We start from the raw sequence: 23,578 nt of genomic DNA, 5'->3' as shown, positions 1-23,578 counted from the left end.
GCTGGGATTTTTATTTAAAAAATAAAAAGACCGAGTAAAGACCTATTTGATTGTGACTTCAGTAAGAAACTACGTTATGTAATAGAGGCCATTACAGTTGCGGAAATTAAAAAATATGCTGGCTTCTAAATAAATCTGATGGCACAATAAAAGAGTGACATGCTACAATGGTTTTGATGCGCAGAGTATAAGACATTCATCTACACGAGGTACATGTATCTGATTTAATACAATTTAATATAGCATGGCTGCTTACATTTACATCCAACATAGCCGAACGGACACTTTTACTAGGGTTATACTGCCTAAAGTTATTTATTTCTTTTTATTAATGAAATAGTATAATGAGTATTCGTTAAGAAAAAAATAACTACTTATACGTATTTATGAAATGGACACGAATGATAGGAAAAGAAGAAAAAGCTTGATGTGGACACGTTTTGGGCGTTTATACATATAACACGGTGTGGCGCCCTTTCACATTTAGTCATGTTTTGCAGTTCAATGACGTTTTGTTGACACGTTTGGGAAGAAGGACACGTTTCTGAGTGTTACAGATATATTTGCTTAGGGGCCATCTGAAGGACGCCTCCGGCTGCGGGAATTTCTCGCTGCATTGAAGACTTGTTGGTGACCCTCTGCTATTGTCTGCTCTATGGTCGGGTTGTTGTCTCTTTTACACATTCCCCATTTTCATTTTCAATTATATCACGTGAATACAAACTACGCACGCCTGAAGTTATTTAATGTGTTTTTTTCTTTCTTTTTTAAGTAACATTTAGTTAGAAACGTCCTTTTTTCATACAAACAAATTTTAAACTTATCGAAGATACTAGGCATATAATTTGCTACACAAGACGCATATATACATTTGAAATAGAATTACCAATACTTTTGACAGCGCAAAATTTTTCGATTCTGAAGAAGCATGAGAAGAGAAATCACTTTCAAATGAAGGTTATTTGTTGCTGGAGATTGTATAAATTGGCAGTGTCTGTAAGCGACACAAATTGATTTTTCATTTGGTATGCATGTTAATTCCAATTTCCAACAATTGCTGCTCTGCAGCTTATTTGTTTCTTCCTTCCTACATTACTTATGCTTATTATAAAAACCAAGATAGAAGACATGTCATGCTCTTTCTTTAGGGACCGTGCAATATTATCAGGCAGGTGGGACTGATGCAAAAATTTGATCTGAACTTGGTTGGACCTTTAAATTTAGTATTGACTGGTCTTAATCTGTCTCAATTATATATCCTTCCCTCAAAATTGCTATTTTGTTTGGTAGTTCGGTTCATTAATGTCAAATTTAAGGATTTGAAAAATAGGCAAACAACAGTTCAGACTAAATTATCACCTTAAAAAAATGTCTAATTTTTTTTTCAAATCAACTTGAATTTTCATAAAATTATTCAGCTATCTCAACATTATATTTATTAACAGAATGTCATGTTCTTTGGTAGGAGGTTGGTTTGTTGCTGTCCAAATTGATCGATTTAATTAATGGGTAAAAAAAGTTAGAATTTTCAGTTAAGGCTAAATCTAGAGTCATCTTCAAACATTTGTATAACTTTTCTATATCAACTTATATTTTCATAAAAAAAAATACAGCTACCTTAATTTTATATTGATCTTACAAAATACCAGGTCATTTGGTTGTTTGGTTTATTGCTGTCAAATTTAAGGATTTAATATTAAAATAGGTAAAACAGAGCTTAAATTTTCAGGTTGGACAAATTTGAGAAAGTCACCTTAACAAATGTGTATAACTTTTTCAAATCAACTGTGTCAACTGTACATTAATTTACAGAATGCCATGATTTTTGGTAGTTTAGTTTGTTGCTGTCAAATTGATCAATTTGATTAATAAGTAAAAAAAGTTAGAATTTTCAGTTAAGGCTAAATCTAGATAGTCGTCTTCAAACATAAGTTTAACTTTTCTAAATCGACTTTCAATAAACTCTACAGCTATCTCAATTTTATGAATTTTTTCTTACAAATTTATTAAATTGAAGAATAGCAAGAATCACTTACTGTTCATAAACAGCCGCGATAACTACCATTTTATTCTTCTAGAAAATAATGGAACCGGAACTACTAACCTAACCCTTCCAGAGAACCTGAAATCATTTCCGTTTTATACCCACTGACAATAGTGGACCAGGAACTACTTACCCCGTTCTGAACACCTGTGACCATTCCGATTGCATACACATTGACAATAGTGGACCAGGAACTACTTCCCCCGTTATGAACACCTGTGACCATTCCGATTGCATACACATTGACAATAGTGGACCAGGAACTATAATTCCTTTTTAAGCACCAGTGAGCATTCCCGTATTATACTCATTAGCAATAGTGGAGCAGGAACTATGAACCAATTTCCTTCGTCAGCATCTGCGATCGTTCTTGTTTTATACTCATTGACAATAGTGGATCAGAAACTACTTACCCTTCCTCAGCACCTGCGAGTATTCCCGTGTTTTAATCATTGATTATAGCTGTGGATTCATTATTATTCGTTGGATACCACTTTTCGTGGATTTCGTGGTTACAGGTGAACCACGAAATTAAATGTTCAACGAATAGCAAGTTTTCTATAAGCTTGTATGCAGATTTCAGCAAAACCACGAAAATAAATATCCACGAACATGTAAGTTTTCCTTAATCCACGAAAATTTTTACCCACAAAAATAAATGAATCCACAGTAGTGGAACAAGAACTACTTAACATTTCGGAGCACCTTTGATAATTCCGTTTTATATGCATTGACATATAAAGTGAAGCAGGAACTAATTACCCTTCCTGTGCACCTGCGATCATTCCCGTTTTATACTTATTGACAATCGCAAAGAAGGAACTATTTACCCTTTATGAGAACCTGCAATCATTCCCGTAATATATGCATTGACAATAGTGGAGCAGGAACTATGAACTATTTATCCTTAATGAGCAGCTACGATCACTCCCGTTTTATACTCATTGTGAGCACCTGCGATCATTCCGGTAGTATACTCACTGACAACAGTGGAGCAGGAACAACTTATTTTTCTGATCACCTGGATTTTTTTGTGATCGTGTTGCGTTTTTTCTACCATTTTGCTTAATGTTGCAGAGACCATGAGACTGTTGTGTTTTTTTTTTGTAATTTTTTTTTGTTGCTTGGTTTAATCCGTTTTTTTTCCAAGTTATTGATTTTGATTGTATTTTTTTCATCTTCGCCCTCATTGTATTCAGTCATGTCATTTACCAAAATTAAGGATATAAAAAAACATCAGTCATGTTTCAGTTGAACAAAAAGCTTTTATTTACATGATACATTCGTCAATCATATGCAGCAATGATCTACATCGATAGTGCAAAATATGTGTACAAACAACATAGAAACATTTCAACATGCTTTTATTTACAATATAGAACAAATAAAATATATACACCCTTCCTTGATTGCTCAATATTTGTATACCACTGCAAGAGTAATATAGATTTCACCACTGCATCAAGTGTGTTACGATATTTCTCTGCTCGAGACAGTTATTTTTAGAAATTTAAAACGTGAGGCTTAACGAGTTTTTCTTTCTAAATACTTAACTGTTGAGAGTGATAAATATCTTAACACACGACATAAACGTGGTGGAATTGTTTTCCCTTATGATTTTAGACTATATCTACATACACTTTATCATTTCAAATATTTACAGTAAATTCTGTTCTTTATATGTGATGTCATCGACCAATGATTTGCCGAAAACAAAGTTTTCTTTAGAGATGAGAACTACTTTACTCACACCGATCAAGACATATGAGAATAGAATAATAGAATGAAAGTTATAGAAAATTTTATTCTCAGGCTACTTACGTTACTTGGTTAAACTTTACTTGGTAAAATAAAATGCTCCGCTGTATGCAGCTTGATACAATTACAAAAGGTCTAACCCTGAAAAGTTCGGGCAAATACGTACACTACACTTAAGCTTGATACCCCATATTTATTGATTTTTTATTAAATCATACATATAACTGATTACTAGAAAATCCGAGTTTCTGACTACTTTTCGGCCCCTAATTTTTAAATTATTTGGGTTACGACCCCCATCATCAATCCCAAGATTTCTTTGTATGCTATCGAACCTTGTGATAAAATGTCATAGGGATCCATACACCTATACACAAGTATTTGTCATGAAACAAGAAAAATACTTGTTTTCTTGGCCGCTCATTACTAAACAGCTAGGACAATAATCCCGAAAATCAATCCCAACCTTTCTATTACGGTATTGAACTTTGTGGTATAATTAAATATCAATCCATAAGACTTATACTCGAAATATTTCTAGTTATTAGAAAATCATAGTTTCTGATCTCTTTTCGGCCCCTAATTCCTAAATAGTTTGGGTCACCACTCCCAAAATCAATCCCAACCTTTCCTTTGAAGCTATGGATCCTTGTGCTTAAATTTCCTAGCGATCTATAGACTTATACACAGGTTATTGTCTGCAAACCAGTAAAAAGCTTTTTGGGGCTATTGTTTTTATATATTATCATTGTCAAAACAATAAAAATGCATCAGATTAGTTCATTGTCGTAGTTACGATTTCTTGATAAATTATTGTGGTTTTTAGATATCTTAGATATTTTTAAAAATAGCTGTGCAAAATCCTTATGCTATCGACCGTTTTAAGTCTACCCATGAAATATAGCTGACCCTGCGACTTTCTCTTGACAAATTAAATTAGTTGTTATGTACAAATTAATAATACAGTATAATATTTATATTATAATAAACAATTATCGCTATTGTGTGCGTTTTTCCTTTGATCTTTTTTGTGATAATTTTCATATCATGCTTCTCGCTTGAGATGGAAAAAATATTGCTAGAAACTAAGGAGACCACGTGGCGTTGCTAACGAAATTGACATTGAAATTGACAACGTCGTCATAGGTAAAATAGCGATAAACAGATTATCATTGGTCATCTCAACTCGATTGCTTTTCTCACTTTCGCTGTTTCAGCTCAAGCGAGAACAGCAATCTCGTTGAGATGATCAAAGATAATCTATAATTATCAAAAGTATCGTATATTGAATATTTTGGATATTTGATGAAATCTTTAGAACAGTAATTGATATATATTAACTAAACCAAGAATAACATTAACACACCGCTAATAATAAAGTGATCTAACATTTAAGACTTTTTCTATCCAATCAGATCTTCAAGACTGTAATTAAACAATGCAATATATATCAACATCATAAAACTATTGATATTCCCCAAAAAAGATGCGATACGTGGTTTGTAATACAACGTATGCGATATTGGTATGGGTTTCTATCTGTATTAGATATTGCATACCATAGTGATGAATAGCATAGCATTTCAGTTTGCTGTACAGCTAAATTTGCTCATACGCAATACTGATGTAATAGCATGTTTTTAAAGAGCATAAACAAAACAAACAAAAACATCTTAGAAATGTACACTTTCCTGATGAGGATGTTTCACATTTTCTGTCAACGGAATGTACAGGACTTATATTGTAACTAGTGATTCAACGCGTTTATCCAATCATTCTTGTCTTAAAGATGCACCTTAAATACCTGCAGTTTTTGACATGTAGTGTTTTTACTACGGAAGATACAATTTTAATATACATTCACAATATATAATAAGATTTAAACAAGCGTTCTAATAGGAATGCATAGCAATACATTTATATAGTCCCCTACCGGTTTAACATTCATTGTACTGTAACAGAATGCTAACTTGATCATTAAATAACTTGTCATAGTGTAAACTACATAACAAATATCATGTCAATATCTTCAAGCATGAAAACATGTGTGGTAAACTGATCATTTAAGTAAATTTTCTAAGTCCAAGGACCATAACTTTGCACAAAATCATCAGACCGGAACAAAGAGGAAGGGCCAATTTCCCCTGATTTTTTTTTATAACAGGAGGGTCAATTTCAAAAAGTGCTCTCTGTGAAGGGTTTTGGAAAAGAAAGTATTTAAAAAAAGGAACACGATTTCTTATGTTTTGTCTGCTCTGAGTTGAATTTCATATTTGCCTTGTATTGTCTGCATAACTATATTTAGTTTAGACAATTATTACTAACACAAGGAGTGTATCAGAACGGTTACCTCTTTTTTTAATGAACATGCAGCCAAGAAAATTCCTAGCTTAAGTCTTGATAATTATACTCATAAAAAGTTCTGGTACTATTTCCTCTTCTGAAAAGGATTCAATCTTTTAAAAAGTGTCTTAACCTTTCCTTCCTTCTCATCTTCTTCGTGTGGAATGTATTTCTTCACGCCTACTGTTTTAATGATTTCCCCCAAACATGATGCACCTCTTTCAATATTAACTAGAGCTTGGACCAGTACACCAATGGTTGGCTTCACTCGTTGATCTTCTCTCCACTGGAATAATATATCTTTGCATTGAGCGACTAAATTTCTTCCATTGTTGTATTGAATTGCATCTAATGATGATATAGATAATCCCAATTCTATACCCAGTTGGAAGGATACTACTCCTATGACTTGTGCTAGTTCATCCAATATTTCATCTGTTGGAATTAAATCCATATATTCTGCAGTAATATCTGTAAAAATGACAATTATAAGAGAAATTATTTCATAAAAACATTAATTTACAAAATCTGACACACACTTTTTCACCCTAAATGCATTTATTCACATAAGCTCACTAATATTAGTTTACATGAGCAAAAACTTACGCACAGTATTTCACAGGTGTAAAAACATTAATTCTTAAAAGCTAACACCACTTATTTGAAAGTTTGTAACGCGTTCCGTGAAAACCTGTGTCTAGCCATAAAATGTTGCTGAGAGTGTAAAAGTTTATTTTCTATTGCAAATAACCAAGGCCATTTATATGTCAACTGCAGGAAAAATTAAAATCTTTCCATATTGCAGATGCTCCTGCAGTTTCATATTACATTCTATTAAAGTTTAACTTAATGATGACAGAAAAAGACATTAAACACAGACTGTAGCTAAATATTAACTTCAAAAATGTAAAGTCTTTTTATCAGAAATATAATGAAAAAAAAACAGTGCTCAAAGGTTTGCTGTGGAAATTGTCTTTAATTTGATAAAAAAGACTTCTGAACAATTTAGTGTTATGTCATTCCATGAAGGATTGACAAAACATTTTATGTCTGAAAAATGTGAACCCCTGATAGTATTTCTATGTAAACTATGAAATAAACCTTTTAGTCCTTTTATTAGCAAAATATGGAACAACGAACGAAAATATAACACAATTAATATACCTATGATACTTACTTTAACATAAACAAGCTTCTGTTCAAGTTTTAAAAAATCCATGAAAGTCTGACAACATTATTGATGTACAACAATGTATAAACAAAAAGTTTAAATACCAACTGAACCTGAATGTTGAGAACACTGACAATGCTAAAGAAGTTGACGAAGGAATGTATGATCCTCGACAGAATTTATAGGTAGGTTGGTTATAATTGCTTTGAAAAAACACTCTTAGAGTATTGCACGCCAATACATAGTCCCTAAACCGGTTAAAATTGCATTGTATTGGATCAAAATGATAACTTAATCGGAAATTTGTAAAATTCTTTATAAAAAAAGTCCAAATATCTCCGGGTGCAAATATTTATACTAAAACAAATGATTTTTGTTTATGTGAATAAAACTTCACTGAAGGAGTTGTAGACAGATTGATAAAAAAAATCATCTGAAAGGAAAATAAAAATCAAACAACATTTATAACGTTTCATGATTAACTATAAAATAAATATCAAGTCAATATCTTCGAACATAAGTGAATGTTCTTATTCCAAGGACTATAACTCTGTAAAAAATTCATCAGAGCTGAAACAAAAAACTGCTTCGCCGAGCACAGCTGGAAACGACCGCAGATGTCCGACCCTGAACAGTTGGGGCAAAAATGGACACAATATCTAAGCTTGATACAAGTCTGAATTTGGATTTTTATTATTTTTTTGACAGATTTTAGGTTTATAACTATTTCGATATGAGCGTCACTGATGAGTCTTATGTAGACGAAACGCGCGTCTGGCGTACTAAATTATAATCCTGGTACCTTTGATAACTATTAGGTAAACGACACAGAATTAATGTAGTCAAAGAACCTTAAATTGGTTGTTGGATTTGAATTTATGTCAAATAGAAGATTAATTGCTGTTGTGCAATACACTGTGCTGGTGTGCAACATTTTGTAAATCTGTTTTCAGACAATATACAACAAATTAGCAAATGAATTGTGACCCCTAATTTTTTCTTTGGAAAATTGACAATTTTTTAAATCTTGAGGGGAAAACAGTTGACCCCCCTCCCAATGTTTTTTTTATCATTTCCATCCCCTCCAAAATGTGACCTTTCTATTGAGGAAAAAATATGCATCTCCCCACAAAAAAACAGATGTTACCCTCCCCTCCCTTTTCAAAAATGATTTTATCTTAAAATGTGGTACAAATTACTAGTAAGATACATCCATACACTTAAACACAAGTTATTGTCTGAAAGTATAAACATGCTTGTTTAATACCCTTGTAGGCCGCTTATTATTAAATGAACGGTTTGGGCAATTACCCTTTAAAAAGATTCCCAACGGAGTAGGTCCGGTAAGGACCGATTTTGGCCTCAAATTTCAATTTCATCTGACGAAAGATTTTGACCACTTTTTAAACACTTAAGTGTCTATTTTATGTGTTTCGATTAATTTATGTGAACGTTTTTAACTGATTTCGTCATTAAAAACGATCTGATTCAAGCTCAAATATGAAAAATCTACCAAATATGCAAAAAAATGTCACTTTTCAGATGGTTTTTGTCAAAAACAAAAGTGGCCGCATCCGTGTTCGTCCTCAACCTTTATATATGTTATGTATGATAATCAAATACAACTTCCATTTCAATATTTTGGATGAACACGAATGCGGCCACTTTCGTTTTACACGGAAACCGTCTAAAATTCAAGTAAAATGCTGGAATTGTTAAGATTTCAGTAATTTACCATTACTGCATGGTGCTAGTACCCAATATATGTGCATTGTATTGTCAAAAACAGCCCATATTTATGTAGCAGAACCATTTTACTATCCAATAAATAACTAAAAGTTTACAATTTAACAATTTTGTAAAACTGCCATATTTTGGGGCCAAAAAAGGGTCTTACCGGACCTACTCCTTTCGTCTTGTGGTATTGAACCTTTTGGTACAATTTCAGAGCAGTCAAAAAACTTATACTGTTTGAGGTTTATTTCCCCGAGGGTATCACCAGTCCAGTAGTTAACACATCAGTTCTCATTGATATGTTTATAATTATAAATTAATTGTTAACAAAACTTTATACTTTTTAAAAAACTAAGGCTTTTCTACTTCGTGAATAGATTACTTTAGCTGTATTTGGCAAAACTTTTTGGTCCTCAATGCTCTTCAACTTCGTACTCTGTTTGGCTTTTTAAACATGTTTTGATTCGAGCGTCACTAATGACTCTTTTGTAGACGACACGCACGTCTGGCGTAAATTTAAAACTGTAATCCTGTTATCTATGATGAGTATATTTGCAACCACTGGGTCGATGCCACTGCTGGTGGAGATTTACTTCCCCGAGAGTATTACCAGCCCACGAGCCAGCATTTCTGTGTTGACTTCAGTTATCATTGATACATTTATAATTATAGATAAACTGTTTAATATAACAAAACTTCATATTTTTGAAAAAACAAAGGCTTTTCTACCTCAGGAATAGATACCATTAGCTGTATTTGGCAAAATTTTTCTGAATTTTTGGTCTTCAATGCTCTTCAACTCCGTACTCTTTTTTGCTCTATTTTAGTCTATTTTGCCGTAAATGTTTTCATTCGAGCGTCAGTGATGAGTCTTTTGTAGACAATACGTGCGTCTGGCGTAAATATAAATAAAACTTTAATCCTGGTATCTATGATGAGTTTAATATACACAAATAATTGTCCTGAAATAAAACAAATGCTTGTTTTGGCCTCTTTTTGGACCCTAATTCTTAAACGATTGGGACCATCATCCCCCCAAAAAAATCCAAACCTTCCTTTTGTGGTATTTAACATTTTGATTAAATGTCATAGCGATCTATACACTTAAACTTAAGTTATTATCCGGGATCCAGACGTTAGATTTGAATTGATACTCAATTGAAGATGTCTGGCTGTTGTGTAATATACTGTTTTACACTAGTAATTTTGGGGCCCTTTATAGCTTGTTGTTCGGTGTGAGCTAAGGCTCCGTGTTGAAGGCCGTACTTTAACCTATAATGGTTTAATTTTTAAATTGTTATTTGGATGGAGAGTTGTCTCATTGGCACTCACACCACATCTTCCTATATCTATGTGCTGTTATGCAATGCTTAGTAAAAATGTTTTCAGACTATATTCAAAGGAATGGCAAATTCAATTGTGAATCCAAATTTTGTTCTTTGGAAAATGGACAATTTCGTAGTTGTTGAGGGTAAAACAGTTGACCATAAATATTTTTTTTACCCCCTGCAAAATAATTATTTTGAAGATTTTTTTTTTTTTTTTTAATGTCGTTCAAATTAAGATTTATCCATACACTTAAACACAAGTTATTGTCTTGTTTTATACACTTTTTAGCACCTAATTATAACACGGTTTGGGCAATAATTTCCCAAAATGAATCCCAACCTTCTATTTGTGGTATTGAATCTTTTGGTAAACTTTCAAAGCACTTAAAATACTTATACACAAGGATTGTACTAGAAACTAGACAAATGCTTGTTTTGGCTTCTTTTCGACCCCTAACTCCTATCTAGATACATACCGCATTGTCCTTTTCGTATTCTTTTAACCTACAAGAATAATAAAATAGATATATAAACATATATATTTTTTAAGTTTCAAGTTGATGTGACTACAACTCCATAGATAGCAGTCTTGAACTTGAAACGACAGACGCACAGACTGGAAAACATGATAACTATACTGGTGTAAGCGGGAGGTATAAAAAGTAATTAAATTGATAACACTTTAATGTTTTGCTTGCTGAGAGAATGGGAGAATATATACCCTCAAGTTTGTGCAAGAAAGTATTTAAATGGATGTCAGGAAGCTACATGGTTAGAGAAATCAATGCTCATACTATATCTGGAAATATTTCTTAGTTAACTCAACAACTATTTGATCAAGCTAGTAAAAAAATACCGATTGTGTGTAAAAACAGATTTGATTGGATTCTAAAAGACAATCTGAAGGTAATTCATCTAGCGGTGTTTTAATAATCTACTTTACCTGACACCACATATGTGTTGTAATTACATCTCTGTTACTTTATCTGACATAACATGTGTGTTGTTATTACATCTCTGTTATTTTACCTGACACAACATATGTATTGTTATTTCATCTCTGTTACTTTATCTGACACAACATATGTGTTGTTAGTTTTATATCTGTTACTTTACCTGACACAACACATGTGTTGTTAGTTTTATCTCTGTTACTTTATCTGACACCATATATGTGTTGTTATTTTATCTCTGTTACTTTACCTGACACCACATATGTGTTGTTAGTTTTATCTCTGCTTCTTACTTGACACAACATATGTGTTGTTAGTTTTATCTCTGTTACTTTACCTGACACAACATATGTGTTGTTAGTTTTATCTCTGTTACTTTACCTGACACAACATATGTGTTGTTAGTTTTATCTCTGTTTTTTTATCTGACACCACATATGTTTTGTTATTTCATCTCTGTTACTTTATCTGACACCACATATTTGTTGTTCTTTCATCTCTGTTACTTTACCTGACACCACATATCTGTAGTTATTTTTATCTCTGTTACTTTACCTGACACCACATATGTGTTGTTATTACATCTCTGTTACTTTATCTGAAACAACATATGTGTTGTTAGTTTTATCTCTGTTACTTTACCCACATATGTTTTGTTATTTCATCTCTGTTACTTTATCTGACACCACATATGTGTTGTTATTTCATCTCTGTTACTTTACCTGACACCACATATGTGTAGTTATTTTTATCTCTGTTACTTTACCTGACACCACATATGTGTTGTTATTACATCTCTGTTACTTTATCTGACACAACATATGTGTTGTTAGTTTTATCTCTGTTACTTTATCTGACATACCATATGTGTAGTTAGTTTTATCTCTGTAACTTTACCTGACACAACATAGGTGTAGTTAGTTTTATCTCTGTTACTTTACCTGACACTACATATGTGTTGTTAGTTTTATCTCTGTTACTTTACCTGACACAACATATGTGTTGTTAGTTTAATCTCTGTTACTTTATCTGACACAACATATGTGTTGTAAGTTTAATCTCTGTTACTTTACCTGACACAACATGTGTGAAGTTAATTTTATCTCTGTTACTTTACCTGACACTACATATGTGTAGTTAGTTTCACCTCTGTTACTTTACATGACACAACATATGTGTTGTAAGTTTAATCTCTGTTACTTTACCTGACACAACATGTGTGAAGTTAATTTTATCTCTGTTACTTTACATCACCCAACATGTGTGTAGTTAATGTTATCTCTGTTACTTTACATGACACAACATATGTGTTGTTAGTTTAATCTTTGTTTCTTTATCTGACACAACATATGTGTAGTTAGTTTCACCTCTGTTACTTTACATGACACAACATATGTGTTGTTAGTTTAATCTCTGTTACTTTACATGACACAACATGTGTGTTGTTAGTTTCACCTCTGTTACTTTATCTGACACTACATGTGTGTAGTTAGTTTTATCTCTGTTACTTTACCTGACACAACATGTGTGTTGTTAGTTTCATTTCTGTTACTTTATCTGACACAACATATGTGTTGTTAGTTTTATCTCTGTTACTTTATCTGACATACCATATGTGTAGTTAGTTTTATCTCTGTAACTTTACCTGACACAACATAGGTGTAGTTAGTTTTATCTCTGTTACTTTACCTGACACTACATATGTGTTGTTAGTTTTATCTCTGTTACTTTACCTGACACAACATATGTGTTGTTAGTTTAATCTCTGTTACTTTATCTGACACAACATATGTGTAGTTAGTTTCACCTCTGTTACTTTACATGACACAACATATGTGTTGTAAGTTTAATCTCTGTTACTTTACCTGACACAACATGTGTGAAGTTAATTTTATCTCTGTTACTTTACATCACCCAACATGTGTGTAGTTAATTTTATCTCTGTTACTTTACATGACACAACATATGTGTTGTTAGTTTAATCTTTGTTTCTTTATCTGACACAACATATGTGTAGTTAGTTTCACCTCTGTTACTTTACATGACACAACATATGTGTTGTTAGTTTAATCTCTGTTACTTTACATGACACAACATGTGTGTTGTTAGTTTCACCTCTGTTACTTTATCTGACACTACATGTGTGTAGTTAGTTTTATCTCTGTTACTTTACCTGACACAACATGTGTGTTGTTAGTTTCATTTCTGTTAAAGCCTTCGCTATGTTGATAAATTTTCCTGAAAATTTTTCTCTCCAGTTGACCAGAATTCTGTACTTGACAATCTGAATATAATCAGGGTTATTCCTTTGAAGTTCTTCCCATGCTTTGAACGTCATCCCAAGATGTATAGCCAATTCACGTATGGTGTTTTCATCACAAGTTGAGGCAAATCTTTGGAGTTCAATATCACTCGGTATCTGATTTAAGGCACCTTCATGTAAACCTATAATAAAGTATGTACAAAATATACTTCTTATACAGAGAATCAGACCATGAAAGGACTGCTTAAATATTGTTCTAATTTGATTGTTGCTTTGTTTACAAGAGATGAAACCAAAGTATACTTATGATAGTTTACCTAGCATCAATTGTAACGAATCGAATTTATCAATGTCTTTACTCATACAAGTAAACACTATACACATGATGAATACAAATGTACAGTCTAAACAGTACAAATAACAACAGAATATTCACTGTATTCTGTAATGAAAGAGTATAGTGTCCATTGAACAAATTTATCACATGATGTTCACTGAACAGCCTGATACAAGAGTACACTTTATTCAAGTCAGTCTATCTCAACTCGTAGTTTTCAATGTCACCTTCGTGTCTTATGCATTGGTGTTGGCGGGATCTGTTTCTCCTTGGGTAACACTGGCATCTAAGCCCATTCTCAATGGTTTTTGTGCATTGATATTCAATTGTTATTTGTCTTTTCGTCGTTTTTATTTTTGACTATGGTATTGCATAATTGTATTGGATATGTTGTTTTTGATTACCCGATTTAAAACAAAAATACACATCAGGATGATTAACCACCAAACAGTCATTGCACTACATGATACAAGAAAAAAGTCTATACAGACTTGTAGTGTAGCTTTTACATTCATAACGAGATATCAGATGTACCATTTACATGTAGTAAATACATGTACAAACTAATACTAAGTGAAAATTCATTCTTTTTAAAGATACTGTACTTTGAACAGGCGATTATTTCTTTTAATAGTTGAATATTTAGTATTTCTAAAGAAACTGGCATATATAATTGAACTATATTTTAGTTCATATAAGTACCAACTTTTCGAGAATATGTTTAAACAATGTTAAGGTTTATGTACCCTTCTGTAGCCATTTTTGTACGAACTTTTCAAACTTCAATTGTACCAAAACAACAGATAAAATGAATGCCATTTTTTACATATTCCAAGGGGAAACTTGATGCAAAGCATTATTTTGTACTGTTCCATTGCATTTATGAGAAAAAGAGGACTTTGTGGCAAATAAATCAAAATTTTTATAGAAAATCCACAGCCTTTATCCATGTACTCTCATATTTGGCAATTTGATGACTGATAGATATAGGATTATTGCATGCAGTGCTAGCATTGATTTCCTTAAAACACGTTTATAAATGTAGTTTTAGGTTAAGACAAGTATAAATATGGCCAAAATCAAGTACACCTTTTAGGGTGCGCTCGACTTTAGTGACTCAGCACGAGGTGTTTTGGAATTTACAGGTTACTTAGAACTTTTTATAAAAAATAAACACTAGCACATCATAGAATATAAAGTGAGTAATTTATGTTTCAAATTTTGTAACGAAAATCTCTGTATTAAAGGCTGTGGATTTTCTATAAAAATCTTGATTTATTTGCCACAAAGTCCTCTTTTTCTATCAAATGCAATGAAACAGTAAAAAATAATGCTTTGCATCAAGTTTCCCCTTGGAACATGTACTAAATGGCCTATCTATATTATTTAATATATCTTTAGGTTTGATACAATTGAGGTTTGAAAAATTCGTACAAAAATGGCTACAGAAGGGTACATAAACCGTAAGCACTATATTTTTGTAGTTTTCATTATTTGCCTTAAAATAAGGGTAAATTCTGTTTTATAGTAGTAACTAGCAGATTTAGAACTATTTGGGATGTTAATTTAAAAAAAAAACAACAAGAAAATGTATAAAAATAAGAAGATGTGATATAAAGTTCAATGAGACAACTATCATCCAGAATTCAAATACTAAGTAACAAGAATGCTAACAATTATAGGTAACTGTATAACATTCAACAATAAGAAGAACAAAACACACCATAAAAAATGCGAAACGATTCATGATCAACTATGAAAATTAATAGCCTGATTCGATTTCACGCTCACAATATCGTATGCCCCTGTTTGATCTATGACATACGGCTCAAAACACTTATTTGGTAAACATATTAAAAAGATATCAAAACGTGTACTCGACAACAGATAATAACACATGCAAGTCCTCACAAGTAGTCTTATTGAGAATAAAACTTGATGATTATGAATACTTATATGCATTTATGTTTGGTAAATTACTGTTAATATCTCAAACCAGAAAAATGACGAAGACACCAAGGGATCATAAAAACTAGTTGAATAAATAAAGGTGAAAGTAGTTGACCTATATTAAAGTTAATGAATCCATAAAACATTTAAGGGAAGTGCATACAATTCAAGTGGACCAAGACTGGGTACATGACAGACGACGCGTCTCCGGCTATGCTTTATATCAGTATTTAAAAAGATCGTCCAGAAATAGTGCACACGTAGAAGGAATTAGAATACTGGTTGTCAGATAAAATTATCAATCTATCAAATTCCATAAATTGGTTGTCCATCAACATGTCTAGCATTTTAATGGTATCCTATCGGTGTGTTTGTTGTGGGATTCAGTAAGATTTTTTAATACTCAAAAACAAGTGAATATTATTGTTTGATGCATTGTTTGCTGGAACAACAACATGTAAGTCTCGAAGAAAGGACAAAGCATCCACAACATTAGACTCCTTAAAAGGTAAGAAACTCGTGTGATGATTGTACATAGTAGATATTGAATAAACTTCTGAGTGCATGAAAATATCCCATGACAATCAATCTGTATCTTATTATTTACCAAAGTAAACAAGTTGTGTATAGATAGATGAAAAACTTCACACAGAAGAGATGCTTAAATTGAAAATATGGTTCCAAATGATAATAACATCAGAATTCACCTATCATGAGAAGGCTAATGATTAAGAGATTGCTGATAACTTAAAAGTGTCACAACAAAGTCTATAGAATATAGTAATATATTTTTTTTGGTGGGACAATTTGAAAAGTGGACCAAATGAAGTTATACTTTTGATCTGCTTAACTATATATATCTAAAACGACTTCTCGATAGAAACTTTTCATCCCTTATCTAGATTCAAAATTTCAATATTTTTCTATTTGTAGCACTATGTGGTCTTACTGTTCCAATTAGTAACCTAAGCAGTCAAGCTTCAGAGCAACGCCCTGCCGTATTAAACAAGCTTTGTAAATACGTTCATATAATATAACAGTTATTCATTTCCATTGGAATTAAAGAATTAAAAAAAATGACCTTAAGGTCATTATTGTTTGGTTTTTGACTGCCCCTTTGTTGCTTTCTCTTCTTTTTACATTTTTTCACTTGTCTTGTTAGCTGCTCAGACCTTTTGTATCTTGTTTACTATTATTCACTGTTGTGTTATAACTATAATTCTGGATTTCTCTTTATATTTACAAGTCAGCATGTACAAATTTGAAGATAAAAGCACAACTGGAAACTGAAATGGTAAAAATTTACATGTAAGGGCAATAACTCAATTCAGGGGAGGTCTTACAGTTTTAATCAACCTGGACAGTTGGAAGATCTTGACACTGTGAACGTTTGCATCCAATTATATTTTCTCTATCTATAACAGTTTACAATATGATAGTGAATTCAAAACAGTTCACACCTTTATTATATATTAACCCTTGACAGTCATGTAAGTTGGCAAATTGGTTCATTGATTGTGTCCAAGTTTGGTTTCATGAATAAAGCTTTTATACAACCATGATGGAAAACGACAATGACAAAAAATGATAAAAAAAGGTCCCAGCCCCACCCAAAAACTCATTTACATGAAAGAATGGTACATACATGCTCAAAAACTAAAAAAGAGGGCCTCAACACCACTAGTTCTACTTTTAAATCCCTCACGTCTATCAAAACGAATAGTCATTGAAATACGCCAAATATGCATCCCATATTATCTTTTCATACAAAAAAAACGATAATTTCGGTAAATAAATAACAACAAAAGAGTTAAAGCACTTGAAGAAGGCACTTGGCGTTTATCTTGTAGAAGAAATCTAGATTGATTCTTTTTAACTGTTTCACTACGAAATACCAGCAACGTAAACCAGTCCAGTATTCCTACTTCCTAATACCACAAATACCATGTGGAAATAAAAACGACTAATTGCAAACACATTACCAATACGATGTTATCATTCTTTACACTGATGAATGACGAATTAAGATAAAACGATAGAGGGCGCTGTATTTCTTGAATCACTGCGTTCCTAAATGAAATCTGTTATGTAACCTTTAAAGTTTTAAAATTTCCAAGTAAAAGAGTTACCTGTAAAACTTTAATTTCAATATTATGTTAGAGGAATGCCTAATCCAATGAACTTTATTTCAAAACAAAAGTCAAGAAGGCACATACTTTTACATGATCTTAAAAGAACTGTAGAATGGAAATTATGCTCTCGCTATTTCACGTAAACAAAATTGCATTTACTAGTACATGAAGTCTTTAAAAGCAAATTCATTTAAAAAATAAGGTACCTTTACCTACTGGTGAACGTTTCGTCCCCGAGGGTATCACCAGCTCAGTAGTCAACACTTCGGTGCTGACATGAATATCAATAATGTGGTCATTTTTATAAATTTCCTGTTACAGGTTGCATTTCTGTAAATATTGACAATGCAATTTCCCATAGGAACTCCTTTTACGGCTAAAACTGTACCACTGAAACCTTATCCTAGAATTAAAAGTTCGTATGCACCACAATTTTTTTCAAAGGTCAAAATATAGGGCTGTGCGGCATATTTTCAACGTTTATATGCCTTGAACTTCTCAGAGTTTAAACTTACACTAATTTCCTTAACTACCTCCAGCTCGAATGAAAGGTTACCACAGATTTCAATGTAAACAATATGCACGTGTTTATTTACTGGTAACATTCCCAAGTTCTGTCTCTGCGATATGAAACACAGAGAGCATAACTGAGAACCAGTATGTAAACAAAATTAATGTTCTATGAATATTCAATTTCTCCCCAAAAGAGGCGTGTTTTGAGCAACAGCTGTATTTACAAAGTGCAACCTACAAAACTTTGAATTTTTCGAAAAACTAAGGATTTTCTTATCTCAGACATATATTACCTTAACCGTATTTGGTACAACTTTTTTTGGAATTTTGAATACTCTATGCTCTTCAACTTTGTACTTGTTCGGCTTTATAAATATTTTGATATGAGCGTCACCGATGAGTCTTGTGTAGACGAAACACGCGTCGGGCGTACTAAATTATAATCCTGGTACCTTTGTTAGCTATTTACTGCTTTGATTAAGATACATTATTGATAATGCATAACTTTTTTATAGTATTTTTTCCTCACTTGAATTCACAAATATAAAATTTGAATGCTGTACAAATTTAATTTCTCGTTATTTAAAATACATGTATTGCAAGTATCAATACAATATGAAAACACAATCAATACGGGGTTTGGACCTACGTAGCTTTCCAATTGTGAACTTTCCATTTTTAAGTAGCAACATTCCAGCAGCACCTGTATACGGTGTATATATCTCCCAATTGATACGATATTCCTGTGCTTGAATTTCCTATCATGATTTTATTGATAGAGGTTTGTTGCTCACAAGGAAGCTATTAAATCAAGAGTTCCAAATGGTGAAGTTGAAATCATGTCTACTTAAATTTTACGGACGCAATCACGAGTTGGTTGACCGTTTTGGAATTACCGTTTCACAAACGATATCGGATATGTTCCTTACGTCGGAACTACAATCATCTCCTTTTCATAAATGTGACCTATGGAATCAAACTATTAACCGGATTTGTTATCTCATAAGCAACTCGACGGGTGCTACATGTGGAGCAGAATCTGCTTACCATTCCAGAGCACCTGAGATCGCCCCTAGTTTTTGGTTGGGTTCATGATGTTTATTCTTTAGTTTTCTATGTTGTGTCATGTGTACTATTGTTTGTCTGTTTGTCTGTTTGTCTTTTTCATTTTTAGCCATGGCGTTGTCAGTTTATTTTCAATTTCTGAGTTTGACTGTCCCTCTGGTATCATTCGTCCCCCTTTTTTGCATGTAACTGATTAAGGTAACATGTATACTGAAACATAGCTGATCATTCATATTTAAAAAGGTGCAAAAATCTTTTCATGAAAGGTTTCCTTGTACAATGACTTGTGTTAAAGTTTTTAAGGCTGCACGGCAGATGTAAAACAACGCTACAACTCAACTACACACTCAATATAGAATCATTACCTTTCATAGAAACCAAGAAAACTTCGACAAACATTTTGATGTGTACATTAGGTGTCACACTGGCAGATGTTAAAATTGAAAAATGTTAACGAAATATATTATATTCTCTTTTAATAGAAGTCAAACAATTTTAGGAAAATGTCTTTCTACAATTAATGATGTAAGATCCGAACAATCGAAAGACAGGACGTGGCTGAATCGTAGATGTAAAAACTGTTTACTATCTACAACTTTTTGATATCAACGCGGACCATATATATATCAAATCACTTTCTATCATAAAGGCAAAGTACACTTTGACAATATTTTCTATAATTAATGTTTGTTGGACAAATACCCAATCGGAATGGAGCAGTTATATAATTACTAGACCTTATTTCATCGTTAGCGACACATGTTGAAAGCAAATTCTTATAACTTTAACCTGTACGTTATGCAAACACAAAGTTGACAAGAAACAACCTGATATATTCTGTTCAAAACTGAAGAATGTTGATGATAATACTACAGAATAGGCATTACATGCTTGTAAGTACTCTGTTTGTACACCTGTTTCCATTGTAAATAAACAGCTGCGCTATGAGCGCATAATACGCCCGACATCTTATGTAAAAGTTATATGCAATAATCATAAATAGTTTCTGAGAAAGTTTAAGCAATAACCATATATAGTTTTTGAGACACGGCGGGAAACCCCCCACCCTGGTTTTTTTTTATTACAAAAAACTGAATATCACTAAAATAAAATTCTGAATCAAAACCAAAAAGTATACAGATCTTAAGATTAATACAACAAAGAAGTGTGTAAAGTTTTAAGCAATAATCATAAATTATTTTTGAGATACGGCGCGACATGTAAAAAAAACCTCCCCTGTTTAACAAAATACTCAATAACTCAAAAATAAAATTTTGAATCATCACCAAAAAGTATACAAATCTTTAGATCAATATAACAAAGAAGTGTGTAAACTTTTAAGCAATAATCATAAATTGTTATATAATACGGCACAACATGTAAAAAAACAAAACTCCCCCTTTTTTACAAAATACTCAATCACTAAAAAATGAAATTTTGAATCATCATCAAAAAGTATACATATCTTAAGATTAATATATCAAAGACATGTGTAAAGTTTGTAGCAATAATCATAAATCGATTTGGAGATATGGCGCGACATGTAAAAAACCCTCCCCCTTTTTTTTACAAAATACTCAATAACTTGAAAATGAAATTTTGAATCATAATAAGATTAATATAACTCAGAAGTGTTTAAAGTTTTAAGCCATAACCAAGAATTGTTTTTGAGATACAGTGCGACATTTAAAAAAAACACACCCCTGATTTAGTTACAAAGTGCCGTAAATCAAAAAGTTTAAATCTAATTTTCACCAAAAAGTATACAGATCATTTGACCATCATAAGAAACAACTATATTAAGTTTCATGAAATTTGGATAAGTCGTTCTCAAGTTACGGTGCGACATGTTTACGCCGGACAGACAAACAGACGGACGGACAGACAGACGTACGGACGGACACCGGACATGTGTTTACCATAATATGTCCCGTCAAAATTTTGACGGCCGTGTGAAAACCAGTTTGACAATAACTATTTATACTATTTACCTGGACAGTCCACTTCACATTGTTCTTTTGCCTGAAACAAGATCTTGCTCTATATAAATACATTAATGACAATATTGGTATTAAGATGCATGTTTTTGTTATTTTGGACTAATCCTTTCTTCCAAAGTACAAAATGAGGCTGTTATGCTTAAAGAGTATATCAAAAGTCTATATCCGGATTTTTTTTTTCTACAAGAAGAAACAGAGTGGGAATGACATATCAGGATAAGAAAAAAATAATATTTTACATATAGTTAAAAGCAATAGCGATTTATATTGTCTATTTTTATTAAAACATCAGTTTACAAGAATGAAAATAAATTTAATGTGTTTTTCACAAGAGGACATGCAAAATATTTTCTAACTGCAACCAATGCACAGCACAACGCAATAAGTGCTTCAGATGGAAACTGTATCAGAAGCACAAAATAATCAAAAAACTAGAAACACTTATTACAAAAGCTACCTGATCTTGATTCCAAATATTCCACTTGTTTTTAGTATGTACAATCTGATGTTTATCACAGATCTATATTTACCTGATCTTGATTCCAAATATTTCACTTGTCTTTAGTATGTACAATCTGATGTTTATTACAGATCTATATTTACCTGATCTTGATTCCAAATATTCCACCTGTCGTTAGTATGTACAATCTGATGTTTATCCCACATCTATATTTATCTGATCCTTATTCCAAATATTCCACTTGTTTTTAGTATGTACAATCTTATGTTTATCCTAGATCTATATTTACCTGATCTTGATTCCAAATATTCCATTTGTCTTTAGTATGTACAATCCGATGTTTATCCCAGATCTATATTTACCTGATCTTGATTCCAAATATTCCACTTGTCTTTAGTATGTACAATCTTATGTCTACCACAGATCTATATTTACCTGCTCTTGATTCCAAATATTCCACTTGTCTTTAGTATGTACAATCCGATGTTTATCCCAGATCTATATTTACCTGATCTTGATTCCAAACATTCCACTTGTCTTTAGTATGTACAATCCGATGTTTATCCCAGATCTATATTTACCTGATCTTGATTCCAAATATTCCACTTGTCTTTAGTATGTACAATCCGATGTTTATCCCATAACTATATTTACCTGATCTTGATTCCAAACATTCCACTTGTCTTTAGTATGTACAATCTGATGTTCCTCACAGATCCATTCATCAGTTGTAAATGCTGCCTCTTCAGGTATATGGCATTCTAAACTGGAGCATGCATATTCAATATGGAAGGGTAGTTTCTGGCTGCTGGAGGAGACTGTGGACTTATAGAATTCTGAGATTCTCTCTAGTGTTGTATACATGCATTCCTTGATACCAGTGGCGATATCTGGCACGATCAGTCCATTGGAGGTTTCATGGACTATGTAGAGCAATATCTTGTTACCTTCAACACATACTACAATATCATGTGCTTTATCGAATGATAAACCAACGAATCCTGAAAACAGGAGTTGTTTTCCTTCATACGTCTTTACGGTCCACATACTTAGACATGCGCTAATGAGACGATTCGGTAAGGCTGGTGGTATTATTGTCCCTTTGAAAACAAAAGCTAGACTGATGGCTTTCTCTGGTGTACATTCATTGGTCATGAATCTTGTGTCATTTCTTTGAGTGAGCATACAGGGAACAAAGAAGTTTTCCACTGGTAACCGGCTTCCTGTATAAGTATCATATCTTCGCTGCTCTGATAGAATATCAAGATGGATGAGCATATCAAATATGAACTCTTTGTAGGGTGATATCTTATTGAAGTGCTTTTGTTCCCAAATAAGATAAAGATCTTTTCTTTGTATTATTCCACTTCCTGACATCCTTTCAAAAGTATTTCTTATGAGACCTTTTTTTGGCCAGAATGCAATATCTGTAAAGTAAAATACAAAAACAATAAAAAAAGTATCAAAAGTATCTTAAAGAAACGAACTCGGGCCCATTAAAACGTTTAATCCCGCTGCAAATGTTTG

The 23,578-nt window shown here is 32.4% G+C and overlaps 1 protein-coding gene across 1 annotated transcript; it reads right to left on the bottom strand.

The window, feature by feature from the left end:
- Positions 1–3,295: 3,295 nt before the first annotated feature.
- On the bottom strand, positions 3,296–23,470 carry LOC134683415 (uncharacterized). The gene is made up of 5 exons (XM_063542702.1): positions 22,706–23,470; positions 21,583–21,613; positions 13,505–13,776; positions 10,855–10,882; positions 3,296–6,616 (listed from the first exon to the last, which is right to left on the bottom strand). The coding sequence occupies exons 1-5, from the start codon at positions 23,426–23,428 to the stop codon at positions 6,231–6,233; spliced, it is 1,440 nt and encodes a 479-aa protein (XP_063398772.1). The 5' UTR covers positions 23,429–23,470; the 3' UTR covers positions 3,296–6,230.
- Positions 23,471–23,578: the final 108 nt, after the last annotated feature.

The sequence above is a fragment of the Mytilus trossulus genome, chromosome 9 (genome assembly GCF_036588685.1).
Source record: "Mytilus trossulus isolate FHL-02 chromosome 9, PNRI_Mtr1.1.1.hap1, whole genome shotgun sequence".
In the NCBI taxonomy this organism is placed as follows: Eukaryota; Metazoa; Mollusca; class Bivalvia; order Mytilida; family Mytilidae; genus Mytilus; species Mytilus trossulus.
This window is presented reverse-complemented; position numbering and strand designations above follow the sequence as displayed.